We start from the raw sequence: 25,203 nt of genomic DNA, 5'->3' as shown, positions 1-25,203 counted from the left end.
GCGCCTGGGTGGCTCAGTCAGTTAAGCATCCAACTTCAGCTCGGCAGGGTTCAGGGGTTCGAGGCCCATGTCGCACTCTGTGCTGACAGCTCAGAGCCTGGAGCCTGCTTCGGATTTGGTGTCTCCCTCTCTCTCTCTCTGCCCCTGTCCCACTTGTAGGCTGTCTCTGTCTCTCAAAAATGAATAAACATTTTTAAATAATAAAAAATAAATAAAAGTGCTTGGATAGTTTGTCTTGGGTGCAGAGTTTTTAGTTGTAATCAGTAGGAAAGATGGGCTGTAGTCAGTCTTTCACGTGCCATATCGGCACTCCAACTCCTTAGGTTTGGTTCTCGTTTTAAAATTAGTCCTTGTGTTTTCTCCTCCATTATAATTTAGTAGCAAATAGGTAAAATTACTGAATGTTTGGGGGTTCAGTTGTATTCTAAGAAGGTGTTTATACTTTTGCAAAGGAGGAATAAATGGCACCTGGAGATCTTTGACTTCGTTCAGTTATTGATGGCATCCTCCCTATCTGCTGTGTGTAGAAGAGAGTAAAGTCATTTCAGGGTTTACCTTACAACCTAGTGGGCGTTAGACTTGCTTCAGTGAATATGATAATAAATATGATAATAAGCATATTTGCGAAAGAAACGAGTTTTTCCTCAAGGGCTAAGATAAGGTTTTTTATTTAATTAACATATTAGAGCACCTTCAAGATCATGAATAGCACAGACACAGTGCAGTTTAATTTTGAATCGATCTTCAATATGTTTTTATATCGATGGAAATTCTGAATTAATGACACTTTATTGGCTAACTGGCTTTCTTGTAAGTTTTTAAGTCTGGTTTATGAAAAAGCACTTTTAATACATGATGATTTCTTTTTCAGTATGTTCCTCAGGATGGTTGATACAGACTTTTGTAAACTCTTTTTAATTAAATCACAGACACTACCAGAGCAAGAAGAAGCCAGGAGAGTGACGGTGTGGAATATATTTTCATTTCCAAGCATTTGTTTGAGACAGATGTACAAAATAACAAGTATGTGGAAGTTTTTTGTGTGTGTGTGTGTAACCATTGTTTTTAAGCATGTGCCTATGTGTCCAATTTTAGGCAACTGAGCCATTTGAAATATATTTTCGGTTTTATAATATTTGAAACTGATAAGAAGGTGATAACACTCGTTACCAATCTTCACCTGTAATTTTTTAATAACCTAGAGCTGCTGTGTTTGTGGTGAGTTAAGTGTGTAGGAATTATTTTGAAAAATGAGGGAATGTTCCTAGTATGTTATTGTGACCTCAACTAATTGAATCTTAACATATGTGAATAGAATTTTATTTCAGAAAACTAACAGCTATGTCATAGATCCCTACGTCCACACTCTCCTCCACACACACTTCTCTCCCTCACTGACTCTTCAAAAAAAAAAAAAAATTAAAATAATGTTAATCGCCTTGCTTGTACTAAATCCCCTGGCCAGCTCGGCTTCCTCCACCTCCCCAGGTCTTCCATTTGCTTAAGCATGGATAATGGAGGGTGTTGGGGAGCAATGTGTGTTTTAATGTAGGATTTGGGGATTTTATTGAAACATCAAAATGCTTTTTTCCACGTTTGGCACGGCGATTGTGTTTTTATAGCACATAATCGGCTGCCCTGGTTCCATTAGCCACCAACCAGTTCCCGCTGTAGTTCTAAAGCTGAGCTTGGTTATTCCGTAGCGCGTGGTGAAATTTCAGTAGTTTCTATTGTTTGGTTTATTCACTATTTTATTGCATTGCATTAGTTCTGAAAAAGAGGTGATGGCAAACAGAGTACTGGTGGACTAAAGTACTTTTTTCTGTTTCAGTGTAATACAAGCAAGTGTTACTGATGTGAAAATGTAAAATAAAAGATTTTTTTAAATTGACATTCTGGAGTACTTGGCCCTATTTATTTTATTGAACACAGTAAAAGAAAATTACATGTTCAGCAAGAATATCGTTTATATATATGAATTATGTCTTTCCACTTATGTGTATAATTAATTCGCAAATGGCTCTGACACATGTCCGATTTCCTACAGGTTTATTGAATATGGGGAATATAAAAACAATTACTACGGCACAAGTATTGACTCAGTTCGTTCTGTCCTGGCGAAAAACAAAGTTTGTTTGTTGGACGTGCAGCCTCACGTAAGTGAACAACGAACTGTTTTTAATGTTTATTTTTGAGAGAGAGAGCATGAGAGAGGTGGGCGGGGCTGGTGCGGATTGAGAGGGAGAGAGACAGAATCTGAAGCAGGCTCCAGGCTCTGAGCTGTCAGCACAGAGCCTGATGCAGGGCTTGAACTCATGAACTGCGAGATCATGACCTGAGCTGAAGTCAGACGCTCAACCGACTGAGCCACCCAGGCACACCCCAAATATGCTGTATTCTTAAGTATCATGTATTATTATAAGTGTTTGTAATTTTTACAATGGACATTTTGGTTCTTGGCCCTCTTTCTTTGAGTTTGACTCTATACATATCCTAGAAGTGTAAGCCCCCCACGTAGAGCTGTGGGACATCTCACAGGAATTATACTGAACGAGACCCTGCTCACAGCTGTCAGGGAGATCTTTGCCGGCATCCTGGGAACGCTTGTGAACACTTTGGACTGAGGGTGCCAGTGGATGAAGCCATTCAGTTCTTGTCGAACCACATATCCTCCAGCAGAGATCCAACCCGTAGCATCTTCCTTGTTACCCAGGGATCACAGATTCTCACTTCACTGATGGGTACACCTTAGGGTGCACAACCTCCAAGAGCCATAATGACCCAGAGAAGCCTTTGGCTTCTCTTCAGGAAGATGAGTCTGAAGTAAAAAGAGTCCCAAGAATCAGTAGGGTGATTGACTCCTTAACTTGGGCACCGGTGAGGAATAGGATGCTTCTGCTTATACAACCCCTCTCTGCCGGAGCCCTGGCTCTGGTTGTGTCCAAGTCCCTCAGTGTGGTTCCAGCAATATGTCCACAGAGCCTCACCAGCCGTACAGCCCATCTCTCCCCAACCCCACCCCACATAACCTGTCTGCCTAACTCCTCAGGGGAGTTTGTGATTTGTATTCACATTCTAGGGAGGCTCTGACTATGGCTCAAGAGTATCCCTTAACTCCCACCCCTTTACCAATCCCCCTTGACTGCAGATGAGTCCTCAGAAGCATAGTGTAAATAATATAAAATATTGACGGGGAAGTGTTGACAAGCTTCATGGAGAGCAGGAAGCTTGCCCTTTTAGGACACTCCGAAGGACAGAAGGACAAAAGGAGAACTCGTGTGAGATCAGGAGAAGGCTTACATGGGATGTTTGGAAGACTTTCATGTGCAGACAGCTTTTTAACTCAACGGCATCCTTTAAGTATTTGATTTAAAAACCAGCTTTATGATATTTTTAGCTGCTTCTGTTCAGTATTATGACATTTCAAAACATTTTAAAAGGCAAATTCTATGCTCCGACATCTTTTCAGGGGTATTCATTAATACTGATATTCATTAATTAATAATTTATTCAACATTCTATATTACTTATTAATATCATTAACATATTCATACATAATTTATTGATATTAATATTTATTGTCAACAACTAATTGAATAATATATTGAAAGAGCTACTGGCCTGAATTAGATAATTTTAAGGAATTTTCTCCTTTGAAAGAAACTTCAGTTTGACTGTAAAATTCACTCATGACATGAAGAAATGTAAGAAAACTGATTTTCTTCCTTGCAGACAGTGAAACACTTAAGGACCCTAGAATTTAAGCCCTACGTGATATTTATAAAGCCTCCATCAATAGAGCGTTTGAGGGAGACAAGGAAAAATGCAAAGATTATCTCAAGCAGAGATGACCAGGGTGCTGCAAAGCCCTTTACAGTAAGTACGATGATGCTTAGTAAGAAGACATAAGTGCTGCTCAAAATCGTACGTGCAGTAGCCACTGCCTTTGGAAGATTTAGTAGACAGTGTGATCCAAAAACCAATAAAAGATAGATTGTATCCAGGCACATACATTTTGAGTGATTGTACTGTAATGGCTTTTTTGTGCTTCTATGAATAGATCTTTATGTTATATTGAGCAAAACATCCCTGTAATGATAAGTTAGTGACTGACAATCCCGAATTTTGGGAAAGGTGGGAATTTTGACTCTGTCAGAGCAGTTTAGTTCCAAACATATCAGAGAGAGAGTATTAGAAGCTATGAACTCTGAAGAACTTGTCGTTCAAGAGGGTCATTTTCATTTGTGGCTGAGATGAAAGAATGAACACAGAATAGCATTCAGTAAACCAGTTGTGGAAATGTTTGCATCCGTGTAAAGTGATGTAATTGCCTGGTTAACCTTTTTTTTTTTTTTTTTTTTTTTAACTTCCTTTTGTAGGAAGACGACTTTCAGGAAATGATTAAATCTGCACAGATAATGGAAAGTCAATATGGCCATCTTTTTGACAAAATTATAGTAAATGATGACCTCACTGTGGCATTCAATGAGCTAAAGACAACTTTTGACAAGTTAGAGACAGAAACCCACTGGGTTCCAGTGAGCTGGTTACATTCATAACTAAGGGAGGTCCCATGAGCATCTTTTCTGTAGAGTGCATGATGGAATCAGTTACCATTTTGGTGGTAGGGTTTTTTTTTAATCTATATCACTGTTGTAGATGTGCAATCTTGGTTAAAACTGAATGCTGGTTTTGTTTGTATCTTTTTACAGCCTTATTTCAAACACAATATTTGAGTATAAGATCCAAAATCAAAATCCGCACAGTATCGTATTCTGAGCAGAGCTTTGAACCTTCTGATTGTCTTTAACATGCAGTTCTAACTCCAAGATAAGGTTGGACGTTTTAGAAATAGCTAGAGAATAGATATTGGAGTTCAGTGCTTCAGTTGGTCTCAGACGTGGGCCCTGCCATCAAGTTTGTGGGTTAGCAGTTATTAAGTTAGCAGCCTTGAACAGCTCCAAAGAAACAGGACATCTTTGCTCTTCTTTGGATGGGTCATTATAGATTTACCCAGGCTAACAGTAAGGCATCCCCTTATTATTTTAAAGTGCAACCTTTTTCTTACATATATACAATATATTCACAGTGGCCTTCATGCTATAGCTTGAGAAGGCCTTTTTATGACTACATATCAGTGACCCAAATGTTTAAGAAGGGAGGATGGACTTTTAGAAATGATTATATCCATAACTAAAAGCCTTTCCTTATGGTATTAATCTTTATCAGGATGGTAATATCTTGGGGCAAGTAACGATCATAAAGGACGTTTTTATTTGTCAATCCTCAAACAGGAGTTCTAGAGTCACCAAAGACGTGATTCTAGCTGGCTTTGGATTTTCCCAATAAATTGTAAGAATGTGATACCTATTCTAAAAGTAGATGTTTTAACTGATACAGTTAAAAATGTGATCATTTTTCACCTGTGCAATTGATCATATATTTAAATTGCACTAAGACATATTTTAGAAAACTTTTCATGTAATGTTAACTTACCTCAGCATCATCAAAATAATTCTTAACACTGGTCAGATACCATCCTAATCTTGCCATTTTTCTAGACTTTTAAGACAGACTCTTGTATTGTAAATATTTAGATGGGCTCTCATTTTTCTTGGTTACTACTGAACTTCAAACAATTCACGTAGCTCAAGACCGTAAAATGACCATAAGTTGTATAAGAGAACATGTCATGTCATTCTTGCCTGCAGTAAGACCCGGCCAATCAAAACTCACTGCATCTGTAACTTCCAAACAGAAAATATTTTGTTTGTTGATTTGTAAAGAGAGTTTAGATGTCATGTTCAAAGAAAAATAGAATGTAGTGAAATTTTATATATTTATGAAATATTTGAAAGGCATATTTTTTTAATTATCAAATGGAGCTATTCGTAAAGTAAATTGTATGTAAAGATGTCGTAACTTAAAATAGTTGTATAAGTCAGGGTCAACATTCCATGTAAATATTTGACCTTTGTTCATACACAGACTCACAAGCGTGTTCTATGTGCACGGCACATCTGACATAGCATTATCCACTGGATTTCCTTCAGACAGGTCAGATTTCACATTAGAAAAGAGACAAAAACTCTACTGCAATAGCCTTGATACACACACTAAAATAATCAGACTAAATGTTACTTGATCCAAATAGCGAGTTCTATTTTATTAACTAAATAGCAAACAATTTAGTTTTTTAAGATAGTGGGGAAAAGGGTCCCCAGATCTGATGCTAAAGCCGTAAAGTTATATGGCTGCTCTAAGAAAATACAAGTCTTACGTAGAGTTTGGGTAGAATATATTCCTCTTTGAACACAGACTAAAATTTCCTATAAATCAAGACTTCCTGTACGAAGAGTAATGGGAAACATGTAATTATCCAGGCAGTGGTCTGAATAATTTAGGCAGTCCACATTCTTTACCGTGGAGGTAGAGGGTAAGTGTAATGTTGTGGAAACTGAGTGCTTTTTGCTGTCGGTAGCAATGGGGTGTTATTTAAAAATCTAACTGTCCAGACTGTTCTCCCTTTTCACACTAGAGCCGAGCAATGTTCTTTTAAAAATGATAAGGAATCTTTTATTAGATAGTCTATATGGTGTTGTAAGTGACATTTATATGGCCACGTGGATGCTTAGAGCTTAGGTTAAAACTGAGTTAGGCAGGGCCCCGGCCTTGTTGACAATTGTAGCAAAAGGCCCTGGACTCTGTGTCTGCACCCAGACCTCCAACGCCTACAGAGATGCGTCTGGGGTTCCTCATGCACTAGTTTTTGGAGCAGCCGGCTCCTAGCACAGAGTGTCAGCCACCAGTGGAGAAGAGGAATGTTCGTATTTTTAAGTCCATATATTTAAAATCCAAGATCAAGAAGGAAATTCTGTACTCCCATGATTATCAAATCGGTTAAAAATAAAAAGGTGAAATTGAAATATTCCCCCTTGTTTTACTTCCTCATATAAATGTTCTTAATATATGTAAGGCTGACATTCCTGGTATTGTATAATGATTGAATGTATCTAAATTGTAATATAAAATCGACAAAACATGTAATCTTTGCAGATTTACAGAAACTGTTATTCAAAGCTTCTCGAAGATCTAGATTTTTATTATTTATTTTCGTCTTAACTAGTAAAGATTTATAAATTAATGTAATGGAAAACCTTTGATCTTAATAAAGTGTCTTCAAGTTACTTGTCTTCTTTCTGCACAGTTGTTTTTGCACTTGGGTATTTGGTACACTGTTTCCCATGGTAGAACAAATTCTCTTTTCTACTCTGATATCAAGGTTTTGTTTGAACTTGCCATGTCTGAAATTAAACTTCATATTTGTTTCAGTAAAATATTTATTGGCTTCAACAAGGCTGTTGAAGAGATGGGATTCACTAGTCTTGCTCCTACCCATACAGTGCAGCCATTTAAAGAGGTCGAGGGTGGGTGATCTGGGCCCATCTGTGATGGGAACATCCCTTCCCCCACCCCTCCCCATCAGGAATCCAAGCTTTACAGGTAGAGCAAAACTAAACCTTCTTATTTAGCTGTCCCTGAGGACAAACTGCCACCTGTTCATAGAGACAGGCTAATTAGTATTGTCCTTGCTTCAACAGCTGAACCAGCTAATCCCAGCTCTGGTTCCAACGAAAGACTGTACAGTGGAGCTGTCAGGAACATGGGCTCCAGAGCCAGAATCCTTGAGTTCAAATTCTGGTTTTGTCTATGACCAGCTTTGCAACCTTGAGACAGTCGTGTAACCTCTCTGGTCCTCATTTTCTGATCAGAAAAATGGAGATGATAATACTGCTCACCTCACGGGATTGTTGTGGGCTTGAAAGAGCTGATCCATGTAAAGTATTTGGAACAAAACTTGGGATAGAAGTATTCAGTAACTGTGAACTCCTGTTTTATAATGATTATTCTCACAGCACACAGTTTTAATTTAGCTCTATAAATAATCACCCCATAGAAACAGTGCTCCATTAGCAAATTAGCCGGAAGTTTCCTCATAATTTCTATGACCGTTTTATTATTTAGAAAACAGCCATTACTTCCAAGTGATACATCAGGACCTAATCAAGTAATCCTCAGTAGGGTAGTGAACAAATGTTTATTTTTAGCCGCTGGTATGCAACGTAATTTATATCGATTTGAAAAAAATGTCCCTTAATTGTATTAATGCCCTTTCTTCTAACACACTTCCCTTCCAAATGTTTGCCCACTTACCCTTAAGCTCCTGGAGGGCAGGAAATATTTTTTCTAACAGCTGTCTTACACACAAGCCCAGGAACTGCCAAATTGTACTTACTAGTCATCAAACATCTGTATGATTTCCATTCACTATCTCATTTAGTCCTCACAGTTCCCTTAACATGAAAGATAGTATCTTCATCTTTTACAACTGAGAAAAGTGAGGGGCAGGGCTTAAGTACCTTTTCCAAGGTGACAGGTGATAAGTCGTGGAATCAGGGTCAGGGTCCGCCTTCCTCCGACCATGCTGTTTTCGCTGCCCTGTGCTGCCTGGTGTTGCTATAACTGGAGCCAGAAACATGAGCTGGAAACATGAGATTAGGTAATTTGGAGAGGGTTTATCCTTTTTACGCATACAGTTTATAATTTTCTCAAAACACTGCTGCTTTAATCAGAACTTGATGTATCTATGCCTGTGTGAACAGGCTAATCCACAAAAGGTGGCTATTACCAGAAATATACCTGTGTAGCATAATACGCAATTTTTGTTTAGTCTGCCTGAATCCCGGCCCTTAGTGATGAATCAGGACAATCTGCATATTGCAGAGATTAATCGGAGCAGGTCGTGCTACCCAATTCCAGGTAACATCTGTCGGAGAAGCTGTGAATAAGACTTGTTCCCCTGATTTAAACAACTGCATGAGGCAAAAGATCTTTTATGCCCCCATCCCCATCCTTTCTGTTTGAGATACTTCAGGTATTTTGTGATGCTTGTCAATTTGACAGCCATAATCCCAACCTTAAACCAAGGCACAATGGACCATAAAGGCCAATCGATGGAGATGACCTTCGAAAAAAGAAAAGATCCTAAATCTGTAACATCATTGAACTGTTGAACTGATCCTGGGACCTCCTCATTCCACTAATTGCTAAATATTCAATAAAGGTTCTTCTCATGGACTGTTGGGAATATAAACTGGTACAGCCACTCTGGAATTTGGCATGGAGGTTCCTCAAAAAATTAAAAACAGAACTTTCATATGATCCAGCAATCCCATTTCTAGGTATTTATCTGAAAGAAATCACTGTCTCAAAGGGATATCTGCACTCCCACGTTCGTTGCAGACTTAGAATAGGCAAGACAAGGAAACAGGTCCATCAGCAGAGGAACAGATAAAGAATTGGGGAAGCACACACACCCAAATTACTCAGCTAGAAAAAAGACGGAAATTCTGCCTTTCCCAACAACATGGATGGACTTTGAGGGCCTTTCGCTAAGTGGAATAAGAGAAAGGCAAAAACTGTATGTTCTCATTAATATATGGAATCTAAAACAGGCAACCTCAGAAAGTAGATGGTAGTTACCAGGGGCTGGAGGGTAGGGAAATAGGGAGATGATGGTCAAGGCTACAAACTTCCAGTTATAAGATGAATAAACTCTGGGAATCCAGTGTAGTATACAACACAGCAACTGTAGTTAACGATGCTGTATTATGTACTTGAAACTTGCTACGAGTACATTTTATCACCAAACACACAAAAGGTAATTATATGAGGTGATGGAAGTGTTAGCCAACCTTATTGTGGTCTCACAATATATGTGTATTAAATTATCACATTGTACACCTTAAACTTATGCAATGCTATATGTCAACTGTATTTTAATAAAGCTGGTAAGAATAAGTGTTCTAATGGTTTAAGTCGCTATTGGGCTATTGGTGCTGAAAGCACTCCTAATGGTAAACAGCATCCATGAGTAACTCAGGTGACTCCCACTATTCACTTTCACTTACCAAAGGCTGTTTTTCTGCACAGCTGTCACATTCCCTGGAGTGACACGATTGAACTTGAAAGCACTCTGGAACCATAAAAATCATATCATCTCAATAAATGTAGAAAAGCATTTGACAATTCAACATTCAATTCATGTTAAAAAACTCTCAGTGATGTAGGTTTAGAGGGAACATACCTCAAAATGAATAAGGCCATACATATATGAAAAACCTACAGCCACATCATAGTCAATGGTGAAGAACTAAGTGCTTTTCCCCTTGGTTTAGGAATAACATAAGGATGTCCATTCTCAGTACTTTAAAAAAATATTTATTTTGAGAGAGCAGGGGAGGGGCAGAGACAGAGAGAAAGAATCCCAAGCAGGCTCTGAACTGTGAGATCATGACCTGAGCTGAAATTGGGAGTCAGATGCTTAATTGACTGAGCCACTCAGGTGCCCCCCACTCTCACCACTTTTATTCAACAAGTACTAGCTACAACAACAAGAAATAAAAGGCATCCAAATTGGTAAGGAAGATGTAAAACGGTCACTATTTGCAGATGACATAATACTATACATAGAACACCCTAAGCACCCCACCAAAAAACTATTAGAAATAATAAATGAATTCAGTAAAGATGTGGGACACAAAATTAATACACAGAAATCACCTGTGTTTCTTAACACTAATAACAAAGTAGCAGAAAGAGATATTAAGAAAACAACTCCATTTGCAATTGCACCAAAAAGAAGAAAATACCTCGGTACAAACTTAACTAAGGAGTGAGTGACCTGTACTTGGAAAACCATAAAACACGGATGAAAGAGATTAAAGATGACACAAATGGAAAGAACTAATATATCCAAAGCAATCTACAGATTCAGTGCAATCCCTATCAAAATACCAACAGCACTTTTTACAGGATCAGAAACAAATGATTTTATAGAACAAACTGGAGAGCCCAGAAATATACTCACACTCATATGGCCAATTAATCTGCAACAAAGGAGGCAAGAATATCCAATGGGGAAAAGACAGTCTCTTCAACAAATGGTGCTGGGAAAATTGGACAGCCACATGCAAAAGAGTGAAACTGAACCACTTTCTTAAGCTATACACAAAAATAAAATTCAAACTGAATTAAAGACCTAAATGTGAGATATGAAATAATAAAACTCCTAAAAGAAAACATAGGTAGTAATTTGAAATCAGTTTTAACAACAATTTTCTAGATATGTCTCCTCAGGCAAGGGAAACAAAAGCAAAAATAAACTACTGGGACTATATAAAAATAAAAAGCTTTTACACCGTAAAGGAAACCATCAACAAAACAAAAAGGCAACCTATCAAATGGGAGAAGATATTTGCAAATGATATATCTGATAAGGGGCTAACATCCAAAATACATTAATAACTTAGACAACTAAACACCAAAAAAAAAATCACAAAAATCCAATAAAAAATGGGCAGAGGACTTGAATAGACATTTTTCCAAAGAAGACTTACAGATGGCTGACACATGAAAAGATGCTCATCATCACTAATCATCAGAGAAATAACAAATCAAAACCACAAGGAGATATCAACTTACATCTGTAGGAATGGCCAGAATCAAAAAGATAGAAACAACAAGTGTTGGTGAGGATGTGGGGGAAAAAAGGAACACTTATGCACAATTGGCGGGAATGTAAATTGGTGCAGCCATGGTGGAAAATAGTATGGAGATTCCTCAAAAAATTAAAAATAGAAACACCATATGATCCAGAAATTCCACTAAGGGGTATTTACCAAATGCAAATGAAAACACTGGTTTGAAAATATATATATATATATATATATATATATATATATATATATATATAGATGCATATATATAAACCCCTATGTTTACTGCATTATTTACAATAGCCAAGGTACAGAAGCAACTAAAGTGTCCATCAATACATGAATGGATAAAGGTGATGTGCTATACACACACACACACAACCGTAAAAATAAAGTGATACTTTGTCACTTTTGACAACACAGATGGACCTAGAGGGTATTATGCTAAGTGAAATAAGTCAGACAAAGACAAATACAATATGATTTCACTTATATGGAATCTAAAAAAAATGAATAAAATAAACAAAAAGGTGTAATAGACCATAAATACATAAAACAAACTGATGGTTGCCAGAGGGGAGGGTGTGGGAGATACCAGCTTCTAGTTGTGGAATGAATGGGTCGCAGGGATGAAAGGCACAGCACAAAGAATATAGTCAATGGTATTATAATAGTGTGTCCTGGGGGCACCTGGGTGGCTCAGTCCATTGAGTGTCTGACTCCAGCTCAGGTCATGCTCTCACGGTTCATGGATTTAAGCCCCACATCAGGATTCTCCTCCACTCTCTCTGCCCCTCTCCTGCTCACACTTTCTCTCTCTCTCTCAAAATAAGTAAATAAACTTTTTTTTTTTATCTGAAGAAAGTAATCTCTGGAAACTATAGAATGGGCCAAAGCAAGAGACTATATTTAAATTTTATTTTTCTTGGGTTCCACTTTTTTTCCTCCATAATATGGATGAAATTTTAACCTTAAAATTAAAGTTTGAAGAAAATTGTTCTAATGTTTTTGGATTTACAAATTTATCATGCTTGTGAGTCTACCATTTTAAACAAAATAATATCTTTTAACTTGATTAGGCAACAGTAATACCAAAGATTCTATCTGTTCAGTCTTTACTCTGCCCTAGGCATTCTAATTATTAGTATATAACACAGAAAAGATCTAAATAGGAATATATTTGAATAACTGTAGTTACAGAACAATATAATTACTGTAAGTGTTAAAGAGAAGATATAGAGCATACGTAAAAGGACTGGCAACAATAAGCCAGGCAGATGCAAACAAAAAGAAAGCAAAGGAGACCATAATAATAATATCAACATTGAATTCCATGTTTATTACTTGGGACAGAACATTCTCCTATAGTAATCAATGGTACAAGCCACAAAAGGAAGAGCATTGAAGCCACAGGCAAACCCTTGAGAATTATAATCAACAAAACCACATTATTCGCTTATTTTTCAAACACTTCTCTTAAATTGTGAAGAAAAATAGTTGTAGAAGGTCTGATTTTCCTAATTTCTCAGGCTGGTCTCATAGCCATGGAAAGAATTCTTTGTCCTGCAAACTGAAATCACACCTTCTCTTCAAGAGCCCCACCGAGCATTTACGAAACCCAACCCCAAAGTAAGCCACAAGGAAAACCTCATTAAATTCCAAAATCCTTAAACAGTGTAAATGGCATTTTATCTCCATAGTCCAATGGAAATGAAAATGAATGACAAATAGAAACGAAAGGGAAAAAAACCACCTAGAAAAATTTTGTAAATAAGTTTTAAGTATTCTAGCCATCGAGGAAATAAAAATGAAACTGCAGATTATTCAGAAAATAATGAAGCTATCAGTCTATGAAATATGACTAAAACTGAGCTTCAGGAAATTTGCCTTAAAAGCTTTTCTGAGGGAAGAAACAAATAAAAATAAACATCAGCTCAAGCCACTTAGGAACAGATGACATGAGTGGTGTTTTGGCTAGGTTGTAATGTACACTGAGTTCTCCATGAATGCACTACCACGTGAATCAAAGGAAGATTGAACTTGATTTTTTCAGAACACAGTATGAGTTTTTCACCATTCTGGAACCTCACGTCACTAATGGCAATACCACTTGTGACCCCTGCGTCTCACTCATGTGGCATGTGCGGTGACTGCGTGCATCTGACTACTGCCATCTTTAGAGAAGGGCTGCTTGAGCGTGCACGTATCAAAAGGTATATTCTGTTCTCAAATGCTTCCCTTTCCTTTCTTCTTTACCTTACAGTGGAATTTCTTCTTAATTCTGCAGGTTACACTGTCTATGGATTTCATGTCAGGAGTGCAAAAGGGATAGTACCAAATTTGTCCTATAGAAAGGGATCGCTGAGTATGGTAGGGTTGATTATTGGATGCATAGCCATTCAAATCCCACCTCTTTTGCACCCTTTTCGTTTCACTGTGCATCCTGTGTTAATAGTATATTTTGATATGATCTATATATAACTGAGCATACACTAGAATCCTTGCGGATCCTGCTGCTATAAACAGGCTGCTGAAGAAGAAAATATCTTTCAAGTTAGGAATAGTTTCAGAAAACATCTAATAAGATCGAATAAAAAGACAGACATTACTGCAGACCTAAACATTAAATTAAAAAATCAAGCTAATAGATTTTCCTAGAACATAATTTTAAAAGGATAGGGATGCAAATTGAGGAAAAAAAAGTGTGGAGATGTGGAAAACAGATCCAAGACAGCCAGTATCTATCTACTTAGTAGGATCTCCCATTAGGAGAAAATTATATTAAGGATGATATAAATCCTTCTCTAAATTAAAGACAGGTCTTCAGATTTAAAGATCCAGATATTTATTTTGTAAATTTGTAAACCTTATCAACAGAGAAAGAATCCCATAATGAGAAAGAAAGAAAGAAAGAAAGAAAGAAAGAAAGAAAGAAAGAAAAAAAGAAAGAAAGAAAGAAAGAGAAAAGAGAGAGAAAGAAGGAGAAGAAGGAAAAGAGGAGGAGGGGGAAGAGGAGAAGGAGGAGAGGTAGGGAGGGAGCGAAAAGGAATCTGTTGGGCATCAAACATCTCACGCGCAACAGGGTATCATATGGCAAAGGACACATTATGTAATGCGGGAAAAATGAGTATAAGCTGAAAATTCTATAACCCAGATTATCATTCAAGAGTGACAATAAAATGAACTCATTTAGACATACAAGAACTTAGACATATTTACCACCCCTATATTCTTCCAGGAAGAAAGACTGAAAGATGAACTCTAGCAGTCGAAAATGAATTTATGAAAAAGGCATGAATAAAACCAACAGTGATCAGTAAAAGAATGAGCACAATTTACAGACAATGCTAAATGATAAAGATTTGGGTTCAAATCACTGCTATCGTACTTCTTATCTATGTTACCTCATTTCATTTACTTATCCTTCCTGGGCCTTCATTTCTTTATTTATAAGATGGAAGTAGTAATAATAGGATGGGTCCAAAAGAGTTTGTTGAGATGCTCTACATAAAGCCCTCTATGTGGTATTTGCATCTGGTAAATGTTCAATAAATATTAGCTATTATGGGCTTCAAATTGCTAAAACATTTTTTGGAGGGTAATTTTGCAGTTCTATCAAAATTTAAAATACACATGTCCTTAGACCAAACAGTTTCATTTGCACGTTCATATTTATACTGGAAGGTTAATTTATTAGAATTTAAGTAGAATTTATTATAGAAAAAAATATAACCAACCCTATTATCATCAGTAAGAGAATGATAAACAGGTAATATTCTTTTAATTATTATGCCACTATTTAAAAATATGAGGAGGTTTTTTGGTATTATCTTATTATAATGTACTTATTAAATAATGTGTATATATTGACCTGAAGAGTGCTACAAAATGCATATACATAAAATGATATGGAAAGGTCCAAACCTTCTAGTACAGGCAGTGCACCCGGGGAAGGTACAGGTACTGGAGAGTCTCACTTTCCAGTACATCCCTTTCTGGATTATTCAAATTATTTTTTTGTTTAGCCCGTTCTACTTTTACAGTTCAGTTTTTAAAAGATGAATAAATGTCTCACAAATAGCACATCTCAATTTTGGTTACAATATATTCTAAAAGTGCTTTACTTGGTAACAAGTGCATCTGAAGCAGTAAGGCAGATTTCACCTGTGTGCCCTTCCTGGCGATGCGTGGTGTTAATCTGTGCCCAATTTTGGAATCCTGATCTATTATGAACGTCAGTGTTCACACATGTTCTCCCAGTTCCTTTCCCTTAACTCCTCCTATGCTGTCACCAAGACACCATTGCTTAGGTTTCCGTCCTTTTCCATCCTTCTCTTCTACAGGCTTTCCCTGACAATCTCACTCACTCTATGACTATACTTACCGGAACAAAGGATGAGCACTAACATTCACTGGGCACCTATTTTGTCCTAAGAATTTTTAAAAAAGTTTATTTATTTATTTTGAGAGAGAGAGAGAGAGAAAGAGAGCATGCACACACGAGTGGGAGGCGGGGCAGAGACAGAGGGAGACAGAGAATCCTAAGCAGGCTCCCAGGCTCTGTGCTGTCAGCACAGAGCCCGATGTGGGGCCTGATCTCACAAACTGTGAGATCATGACCTGAGCTAAAATCAACAGTTGGGACACTGAACTGCCTGAGCCACCCAGGTGCCCCTATTCTAGGAACTTTTAACAAGCCACCTCATTTACTGCCCACAACAGTCTGAACAAAAGCAGTATCCTTGTTTTACGAATAAGAGAGATGCACAGAGTCTAAGAAACTTGCCCAAGGTCATCCCCCAGTAATACTAGATACAGCATTTAAACTCCAAGATGCCTGGTTCCAAAACCATGTTTTACCATCTTTTAAACCATATCATCTTCTATACATTTAATCACACTCATTGTGATTTTTTGTTTATATGTTACAGGCATGATACCTTTTCACTCTCTGCCTTAGTTTCCTCCTCTGTAAAGTGTGGATAATCCTCGTTAGGATTGTTATGAATATCAATCCTGAGTTAATATTTGTGACAATGCTCAGAACTGTGCTTGGTACATTGTGAGTGCTACAGGTATTTGGTGGTGGTAGTTTTCCTTTTAAATTCTACCTGAATCAAATTTCCTTGATTAACCCTCATATATAAAAATGGTCACTAGCACCTGTCAGTTGTTTCAGAGATGTCTCTTCTTAACCCACTGCCAAGTATTTTAGCATCCTTTGCTGGACCTATTCCAATCCCCCCCGACCCCTGCAGTTGGCCCCTCTTCTGCAGTCTGGCCCTGCTGTGATTCATCCTCGATATTCCCAGCTTGGGTGATTTTTCTAAAACATAAATTTGATTAGGATATTCTCTTGCTTAAATCCTTGTGATGTCTTCCAACGCAATTTTAAAAATGGGCGAAAAATGTGAACACTTCACAAAAGAAAATCTATAAATAGCTAATAAGCACATAATAGATGCTTAACATCACTAGTCAACAGGGAAATGCAAATTGAAAGAAACCACAGTTTCTATACAGCCAGTTAGGCTGGCTAAAATGAAAAAGACTGACCATGCCATGTTATGGCATGGATGTAAAGCAACTGGAACATCGCTGAAGGGAAGGAAGAATGGTAAGCCACTTTAGGAAACAATTTTGAAGTTTCTTAAGTGTACTTTTATCATTCCACTTCTTGATATTCACCAAAGGGAAATAAAATCATATGTTCATATAAACACTTATACACAAATGTCCACATCAGGATTATTTGTAATAGCCCCACACTGGAAACAGCCTACATGTCTATCAATGGGCAGAAGGATAAACTAATTCTAATATATCCATACAAGGGAACAGAACTCCAGAATAAAAAAAAAAGTACACTAATGAAACATGTAACAATATGGAAGAATCTTAAAACCGTTATGCTGAATGAACAAAGCTAGACAAGAAAAGAGAACATCATGTATGGTTCCATTTTTTGAAAGTTCCAAATAATTTATAATGACAGCAGATCAGTGATTGCCAGAGTTTGGGGAAGGAAGAGAGGTACTATGAAAGGTATGAGGAAACTTTTGGGACCAATGGATATATTCATTATTTTTAATTAGGGTAATAATTTCACAGGTAGTACATTTGTCAAAGCGGATTACATTACACTTTAAATGTTAATTTAATATTTTTACCTCAATAAAGCTGTAAAAAGTGAGACAAATTCTGAAAGAATAAAAAACTACACACACTCATAAAGACTGTGTCAGGCATCTGTCTTCAACACAACACAACACAAAACAACCCAATCCTAGTATACAGAGTATTTTGTGATTGGCTGGGTTTTGACCTTCATTTCCATCCTCAGAGCTCTCTGGCACCCCACACATATCTCTGGAACACTGGTCAGATACATTGTATTTATCTGCCCTTAGGTTTGTCTGCCCCTGTATCCCAATCTCTGTAGGATGAATGCAGAAAAGGTTTGGCCACAGTGGGCGCCTCTCCCCCACCGCAAAGCCTGGTAGCTCAAGAATTTGTGGAAAGGTAGGAGAAAGTGAAAACTTATTTGACTGGACAACGGAAGACCCCTTGGTAGTCTCTGGAAGTGCTATCCTGGGTAGTGGGTGTTTTAGACTTACAGACAGGTTCTTCAGGAAGAAGGAAAATTAACCTTGGAACTTTCCACATGGAGATCTTCAGGTGGTAGAAATACCCAAGGTGGTTATCCAGCAGACTGCCATTCCTGCTGTGAGGTAGAAATACCAACTGTAACGAAAACGTGGGACCAGCTCCTCTCAAGCAATAGACAATAAAAATCAAGCTCTCCTTTTTGGGCACATTTTATATAACCCATCATGAGTTAGAGAATATTCTTTAGAACTTTCACATAGCTGAGATGAACAAAATATTTTTATAAAGTAGACTTCTTTCATCCTCATAGTCCCTAAAGATCAGTTCCTCTTCATAACTTATGTCTTTTTCACCAGTAGCTTTAATATTCCTAAAAAAAAAAAAAAAAAGAAAAAGAAAATACTATGGGGGCTTAGCCCTTGTAAGGCTGGCAGGAGACATTCTTATATGCAAAATATTACTTAGTTGAGATTTTATTCTGTTAAACTCTTTACCTCACGTACCTAAATTTGAACTCACCTTCCTACCAAAATCCCTCTGCTTTCTGTATTCTCAGCCATAGTTAATGGCTCCACAGTCCCTCCAATATGTCCAGTTAGACTCTCCCAGTCTACGCTAACCCCTCCTTACTCTTCACTGTCGTAGGCAGAATTAAGAGATGACCCCCAGAACCTCCACCCTTTGGTGTACAAACACCTTCCCTCAGTTTTTCAATCAAACACTAATGTAGGTGCTGCTGTAAAAGCATGTGGCGTTTGTAACCAAGATTCCAAATCAGTTGATTTTAAGTAAAGTAGATTATTCTGGCCTAATCAGGCATGGCCTTAAAAGGGACTAAACTTTTCCTGAAAAAAAGAAAAGAAAGAAAAAAAAGAAGGAAAGAAAGAAAAAAGATTTGAAGTGTGAGAAGGATCTGACACTAAGGAGATTCTCTGTTTCTGGCTCTGAAGATGGAGGGGACCACACGTCAATGAACGCAGGTGACTTCTAGGAGCTGAAAGTAGCCCCTGGCTGACAGAAGAAAGCTAGGATTGCAATGGCAGCCCTACAATCGTGAGGGACTGAATTTTTTCAACAACCACACGAACTCGTAAATGGACCCTGAAGAAATGAGCAGTAAGCACCGCAGTTACCTTGACTTTGGCCTTATGGGACCCTGAGCAGAGAACTCAGCCACACCATGCCTGGGCTTCTGACCTACAAAAATGTGAGCTAAAAATGATCATTGTTCAAAACTGCTAACTCTGTGGCAGAGTGTTATGCGGAAATAGAAAACTAGGATGTTCACCCCCTACATACATTCTGCCACTGAATCCTATCAAATCTCTTAGCTTCATTCTAACATCTCTCTCCCTTTTTATTTTATCACGGTAACAACACTCAATATAAGGTCTATCTTCTTAACAGACCTGTAGGTGTACAATATAGTAGCATCCTCTAGAGGCACGATATTGTACAACAGATATCTAAACTTATTTACCATATAAAACTGGAGTTTTCAAATTTTAATTCTAGTGTAATTAACCTACAGTGTTAGTTTCAGGAGTATGATATAGTGATTCAGCACTTCTATACATTACTCTGTGCTCACCACAGAAAGTGTACTCTTAATCCCCTTCACCTATTTCTCCCACCAATCCCCCACCCCCACATCTCCTCGTATAACCATCTCTTTGTTTTCTATAGTTCAGAGTCTTTTTGTTTGTTTTGTTTCTTAAATTACACGTGTAAGTGAAATCATATGGTATTTGTCTTTCTCTGTCTTATTTCACTTAGCATTATACTCTCTACAACCATCCACGTTGTTGCAACTAGGAAGATGTCATTCTTTTCTTTATAACTGAGTAATATTCCATTGTATACCACGTTTTCCTTATCTATTCATCTGTCAATGGACACAGGCTGCTTCCATAATTTAGCTATTGTAAATAATGCTGCAATAAACACAGGGGTGCATGTATCTTTTCAAATTAGTGTTTTCCTATTCTTTGGATAAATACCCAGTAGTGGAATTACTGGGTCATATGGTAATTCTATTTTTACTTTTTTGAGGAACCTCTATACAGTTTTCCAGAGTGGTTGCACCAGTTTAAATTCCCACCAATAGTGCAAGAGCGTTCCTTTTTCTCTACATCCTCACCAGCATTTGTTTCTTGTGTTTGATTTCGGCCATTCTGACAGGTGTGAGGTGATAACTCATTGTGGTTTTGATTTTTCATTTCCCTGATGTTGAGAGATGTTGAGCATCTTTTCATGTGTCTGTTGACCATCTGGATGTCTTTTTTGGAGAAATGTCTGTTCATGTCTTCTGCCCATTTTTTAGTTGGGTTATTTGGGGTTTTTTGGTGTTAAGTTGTATAATTACGTATTTTGGATACTAACTCTTTACTGAATATGTCATTTGCAAATATCTTCTCCTATTCAGTAGGCTTTTTGTTTTGCTGATTGTTTCCTTCACTTTGCAGAAGCTTTTTATTTTGATGTAGTCCCAATAGTTTACTTTTGCTTTTGTTTTCCTTGCATTAGGAGATATCCAGAAAAATGTTGCTACAGATGATATCAGAAATTATTGCCTGTGCTCTCTTCTAGGATTTTGAGGGTTTCAGGTCACACATTTAAGACTTTAATCCATTTTGAATTTATTTATGGTGTAAGAAAGTGGTCCAGTTTCATTCTTCTGCATGTTACTGTCCAGTTTTCCCAACACCATTTGTTGAAGAGACTGTCTTTCCCATTGCAGATTCTTTCCTACTTTGTCAAAGGTTGATTGACCATATAATCATGCGTTTATCTGGGATCTGTATACTGTTCTATTGATGTTTATGTCGATTTTCTTATGCCAGTACCATAGTGGTTTTTACTGTTTGTTTTTGTGTGTGGGTGGTGGTGGTTTCTTTTAATAACCAGAATGTATTGTTCTTTGATATGCTTGTTGAACATGTTCTGAGCCCAGCACACTCTTTTTGTCCATTATATATTCCAGAGAATTGGCATCACCATTTGAGTTGCTTCCTTCTGTTATAATTATACCCACTGTTATGCACAAAGTTCAGTACAGGGTCTATAATTTGAGGGGGGACAGTCTCAGTTTGAGTCCCTGTTGATCTGAGGTGAAGGTGTGTTGACTTGTCACGAGCAGGCAGCAGTGCACACTGACTTGAGCAGGAGGGCAGCTGGACTGTGGTTTTGGGAAGGCCAATGGCACCATGTGTGATGGGTAAGTGGCTAGTTTTGCTCCTGGTTTAGTGGTCAGGAATTCCTTTAACTTTTGTTTGTCTGGGAAACTCTGTCTCTCCTTCTATTCTGAATGATGGCCTTGATGGATAGGGTATTCTTACCTGCAGATTTTTTCCTTTCAGTACTTTGTATATATCCTGCCCCACTCCCTTCTGGCCTGTAAAGTTTCTGCTGAAAAATCCACTGACAGATTTATGGCATTTCCCTGGTATGTAACTGCTTTCCTTTTCTCTTGCTGCTTTTAAAATTCTCTCTTTATCACTATTTTTTGCTATTTCATTTACTGTGTGTCTTGGTGTGGATCTCTCTGGGTTGATTTTGTTGGGGGTTTTCTGTGTTTCCTAGATCTGGATTTCTGTTTCCTTCTCCAGATTCAGAAAATTTTCAGCTATTATTTCTTCAAATAAATTTTCTGCTCCCTTTTCTCTCATTTCTCATTCTGGGATTCCTATAATGTGACTATTATTATGCTTGATGGTGTTTATTCTCATTTTGCATATTTTTCCCTCTCACCTGCTCAGCTTGATTATTTTCCATTACTCTGTCCTCCAGGTCACTGATCCATTCTTTGGCTTTCTCTTATACTATTTATTTCAGGTAGTCTATTTTTTTAATGTTTATTTTTGAGAGAGAAAGAGAGAGTGTGCAAGGGGCGGGGGAGGGGGAGAGACAGAGGGAGACAGAGGATCCAAAGCTGGCTCCATGCTGACAGCAGAGAGCCAATATGGGGCTTGAACCCATGAACCATCGAGATCATGACCTGAGCCAAAGCCAGAAGCTTAACCAACTGAGTCACCAAGGCACCCCGAAGGTAGTCTATATTTAATTTCATTTATTGAGTTTATCATCTCAGATTGGTTCTTTTTTGTCTTCTCTTTTTTGAGGGTCTCTTCTGAGGTCCTCCATTCTTTTCTCAAGTCTAGTGACTATCTTTATGGCCATTACTTTAAATTCTTTTCCAGACATATTACTTACCTCCATTTTGCTTAGGTCTCTTGCTATGATTTTGTTCTATTCTTTCATGTGGGACATATTCTTCTGTCTCCTCATTTTATCTATTGCTATGTCTGTTTCTACGTGTTAGGAAAGTTAGCTACATCTCCTGTTCTTGAAAGTAGTGGATTTGTGAAGAATAGGTCCTGTAGTTCCCCACAGTGCAATGTCTCCTTTTCACTAGTAAATGGCACTTCAGGGGTACCTCCTATGTGTGTTACTATTGTGGGCTGAGCTGTGTTTACCTTCAGTCCAGTCATGTGTAATGGTTCTCTTTGTCTGCTGTGGGCTGGGTCTGGTCCCTGTGTTAGTGGGCCATTCTGGGGCTACCTTGGGCTTTAGTTGGGTCAGACCAGGTATTTGCTAGAGATGAAGTAGTGCCAAACTACAGGGCACTTTCCCTATGCTGTCCCCTGAGACGGGTGGTGGGCAGGGCCTGCAGTCAGACCAGCTGTCTGCCCCAGCCCACTGTTGGGGCCACAGTCAGTCTGGTGTATGTGGTTATCTCCCCCTCTCCTGGGGCAGGACTCACTTTGGAGTGGTGCTGGCCCTTGTATGGGCTACTTGCACAGTGCCAGGCTTATGGTACTGCTTTGATGGGATCTGGCCAAGAGCGTTTGGGAAGGGGTGGAGCCACAACACGCATTGGGGCTAGAGAGGCAGGGTTAGCAACGTTTGTGGGCTGGTAGTCCCCTGTGGGAGGGGCCCTGCAGCACCAGGCTGAAGCAGTTCAGTCTGGAGGGGTGGATCCACAAAAGCGCAATGTGGGAGCTGGGGTGAGGGGATGGCAGGCTACAGTGCAAGCAAGTTAGGTGGCAAGTCTTGGCACTGGTTCCCAGAAGTATCTGGGTATCTAGGCTGGGGGGTAGAGGAGGAAAGTGGCATTTGCCAGCTCCTTTGTTCCTGGAGGAGTCCCCCACCAATCTCTGTCCCTCCTGGACACACTCTGAGATGAGTAAACCACTCTCTCCTCTAGCCCTAAGCATTTTTCAAACTACTGGTTCTACCCTCTATCTCCTGTCTCTTTAAGGGCAAGGACCCAGTTTCTTCTTACCCTCCCAGCTCCCTGAAAACTGAGCTGATGATTTTTAAAATTCCAGGTTTTAAGTTCTACTGGTTGTAAGAACTCACAAGATTCAGCCCCTCTGGTTTTCAAAGCCAAATGTTATTGGGATTTCTCTTCCCCGCATGGTCTCCCCTGATGTGAGAGTAATGTTTCTATGCCCATGGCTCCCTCCTTCCCATGGAATGCCCCACAAGTCCATTTAGTGCTCAACTGCATCTCCACCATTCCTACCCTCTTCCATGTGGCTTCTTGTCTGTGTTGAGCTGTGGAGAGTTTGTTCTGCAAGTCTCCAGGTCATCTTCCAGGCTTTTTCACCAATGTGGGTATTACTAGGTGTACCCATGAGACAAAATGAGCCCGGGGTCCTCCTACTCCACCATCTTTGCAATAGTCTCTGTGCCAATACCATACTGTTTTGGTTACTACAGCTTTGTAGTATATTTTGAAATCTGGGATTGTGATACCTTCAGTGTTGTTCTTTTTCAAGATTGCTTTGGCTATTCAGGGTCTTTTGTGGTTCTAAACAAATTTTAGGATTATTTGTTCCAGTTCTGTGAAAAATGCTGTTGGCATTTTGATAGGGATTGCATCAAATCTGTAGATTGCTTTGGGTAGTATGGACATCTAAGAAATATTTGTTCTTCAAATATTGAGCATGGGATATCTTTCCATTTGTTCATATCATCTTCAATTTCTTTCATCAGTGTCTTACAGTTTTCAGAGTATAGGTCTTTCACCTCCTTGGTTAAGTTTATTCCTAGGTATTTTTATTGTTTTGGTGCAATTATAAATGGGATTGTTTTCTTAATTTCTCTTTCTGCTACTTTATTATTAGTGTATAGAAATGAAATGGATTTCTATGTACTGATTTTTTATTTTGTGACCTTACTTAATTCATTTATCAGTTCCAGAAGTTTTCAGTGGAGTGTTTAGGGTTTTCTATATATAGTACCATGTCATCTGCAAATAGCAAAAGTTTTACTTCTTCCTTACCAGTTTAGATGCCTTTTCTTTCTTTTTCTTGTCTGATTGCTGTGGCTAGGACTTAATTTTCTTATCTGATTGCTAGGGCTATGTTGAATAAAAGTGGTGAGAGTGGACATCCTTATCTTGTTCCTGATCTTAAGGAAAAAGCTCTCAGCTTTTCACCATTAAGTATGATGTCATCTGTGGGTTTTTCATATATGGACTTTATTGTGTTGAGGTATGTTGCCTCTAAGCCTACTTTGTTGAGTATTTTTATCACGAGTGAATTTTGCACTTTGCCAAGTGCTTTTTCTGCATCTATTGAAGTGATCATATGTTTTTTATCCTTTCTCTCGTTGATGTAATGTATCACACTGGTTGATGTGCAAATATTGAATCACCCTTGTATCCCAGAAATAAATCTCACTTGATTGTGGTGAATGATTTTTTTTTTACTGTATTGTTTGATTTGGTTTGCTAGTATTTTGTTGAGGATTCTTGCACCTATGTTCATCAGAGATACAGGCCTGTAGCTCTTTTTTTGTAGTGTCTTTATCTGGTATCGGTATAAGGGTGATTCTAGCCTCCAGGAATGAATTTGGAAGTTCTCCTTCCTCTTCTACTTTTTGGAATAAAAACAGAAATTTTATACCCACTAATTAGTATCTCCCCATTTTCATTTCTCCCAGTCACCATTCTATTCTTTGCCTCAATGAGTTTGACTATTTTAGATGCTTCAAAGAAGTGGAATTGTACAGTATTTATCCTTCTATG

The 25,203-nt window shown here is 38.2% G+C and overlaps 1 protein-coding gene across 3 annotated transcripts in view; it reads left to right on the top strand.

Annotated features, from left to right (window-relative positions):
* MPP7 (MAGUK p55 scaffold protein 7) overlaps positions 1 to 7,187 on the top strand; it is a 299,853-nt gene extending 292,666 nt beyond the window's left edge. For all 3 annotated transcript variants that reach the window (XM_047065426.1, XM_047065427.1, XM_047065428.1), the window contains exons 14-17: positions 930 to 1,023; positions 2,048 to 2,156; positions 3,733 to 3,876; positions 4,380 to 7,187. In XM_047065426.1, the coding sequence (XP_046921382.1) occupies positions 930 to 1,023; positions 2,048 to 2,156; positions 3,733 to 3,876; positions 4,380 to 4,559 (527 nt within the window). In that variant the 3' untranslated portion in view covers positions 4,560 to 7,187. The remainder of the gene's footprint in view (positions 1 to 929; positions 1,024 to 2,047; positions 2,157 to 3,732; positions 3,877 to 4,379) is intronic.
* The last annotated feature ends 18,016 nt before the right edge of the window (positions 7,188 to 25,203 follow it).

Source organism: Lynx rufus, unplaced genomic scaffold (genome assembly GCF_022079265.1).
Source record: "Lynx rufus isolate CCGP_SWC_20201006 ecotype Redwood Valley unplaced genomic scaffold, mLynRuf1.p SCAF_7, whole genome shotgun sequence".
NCBI lineage: Eukaryota > Metazoa > Chordata > Mammalia > Carnivora > Felidae > Lynx > Lynx rufus.
The sequence above is the reverse complement of the archived record's forward strand: the minus strand, read 5'-3'. Positions and strand labels throughout refer to the sequence as shown.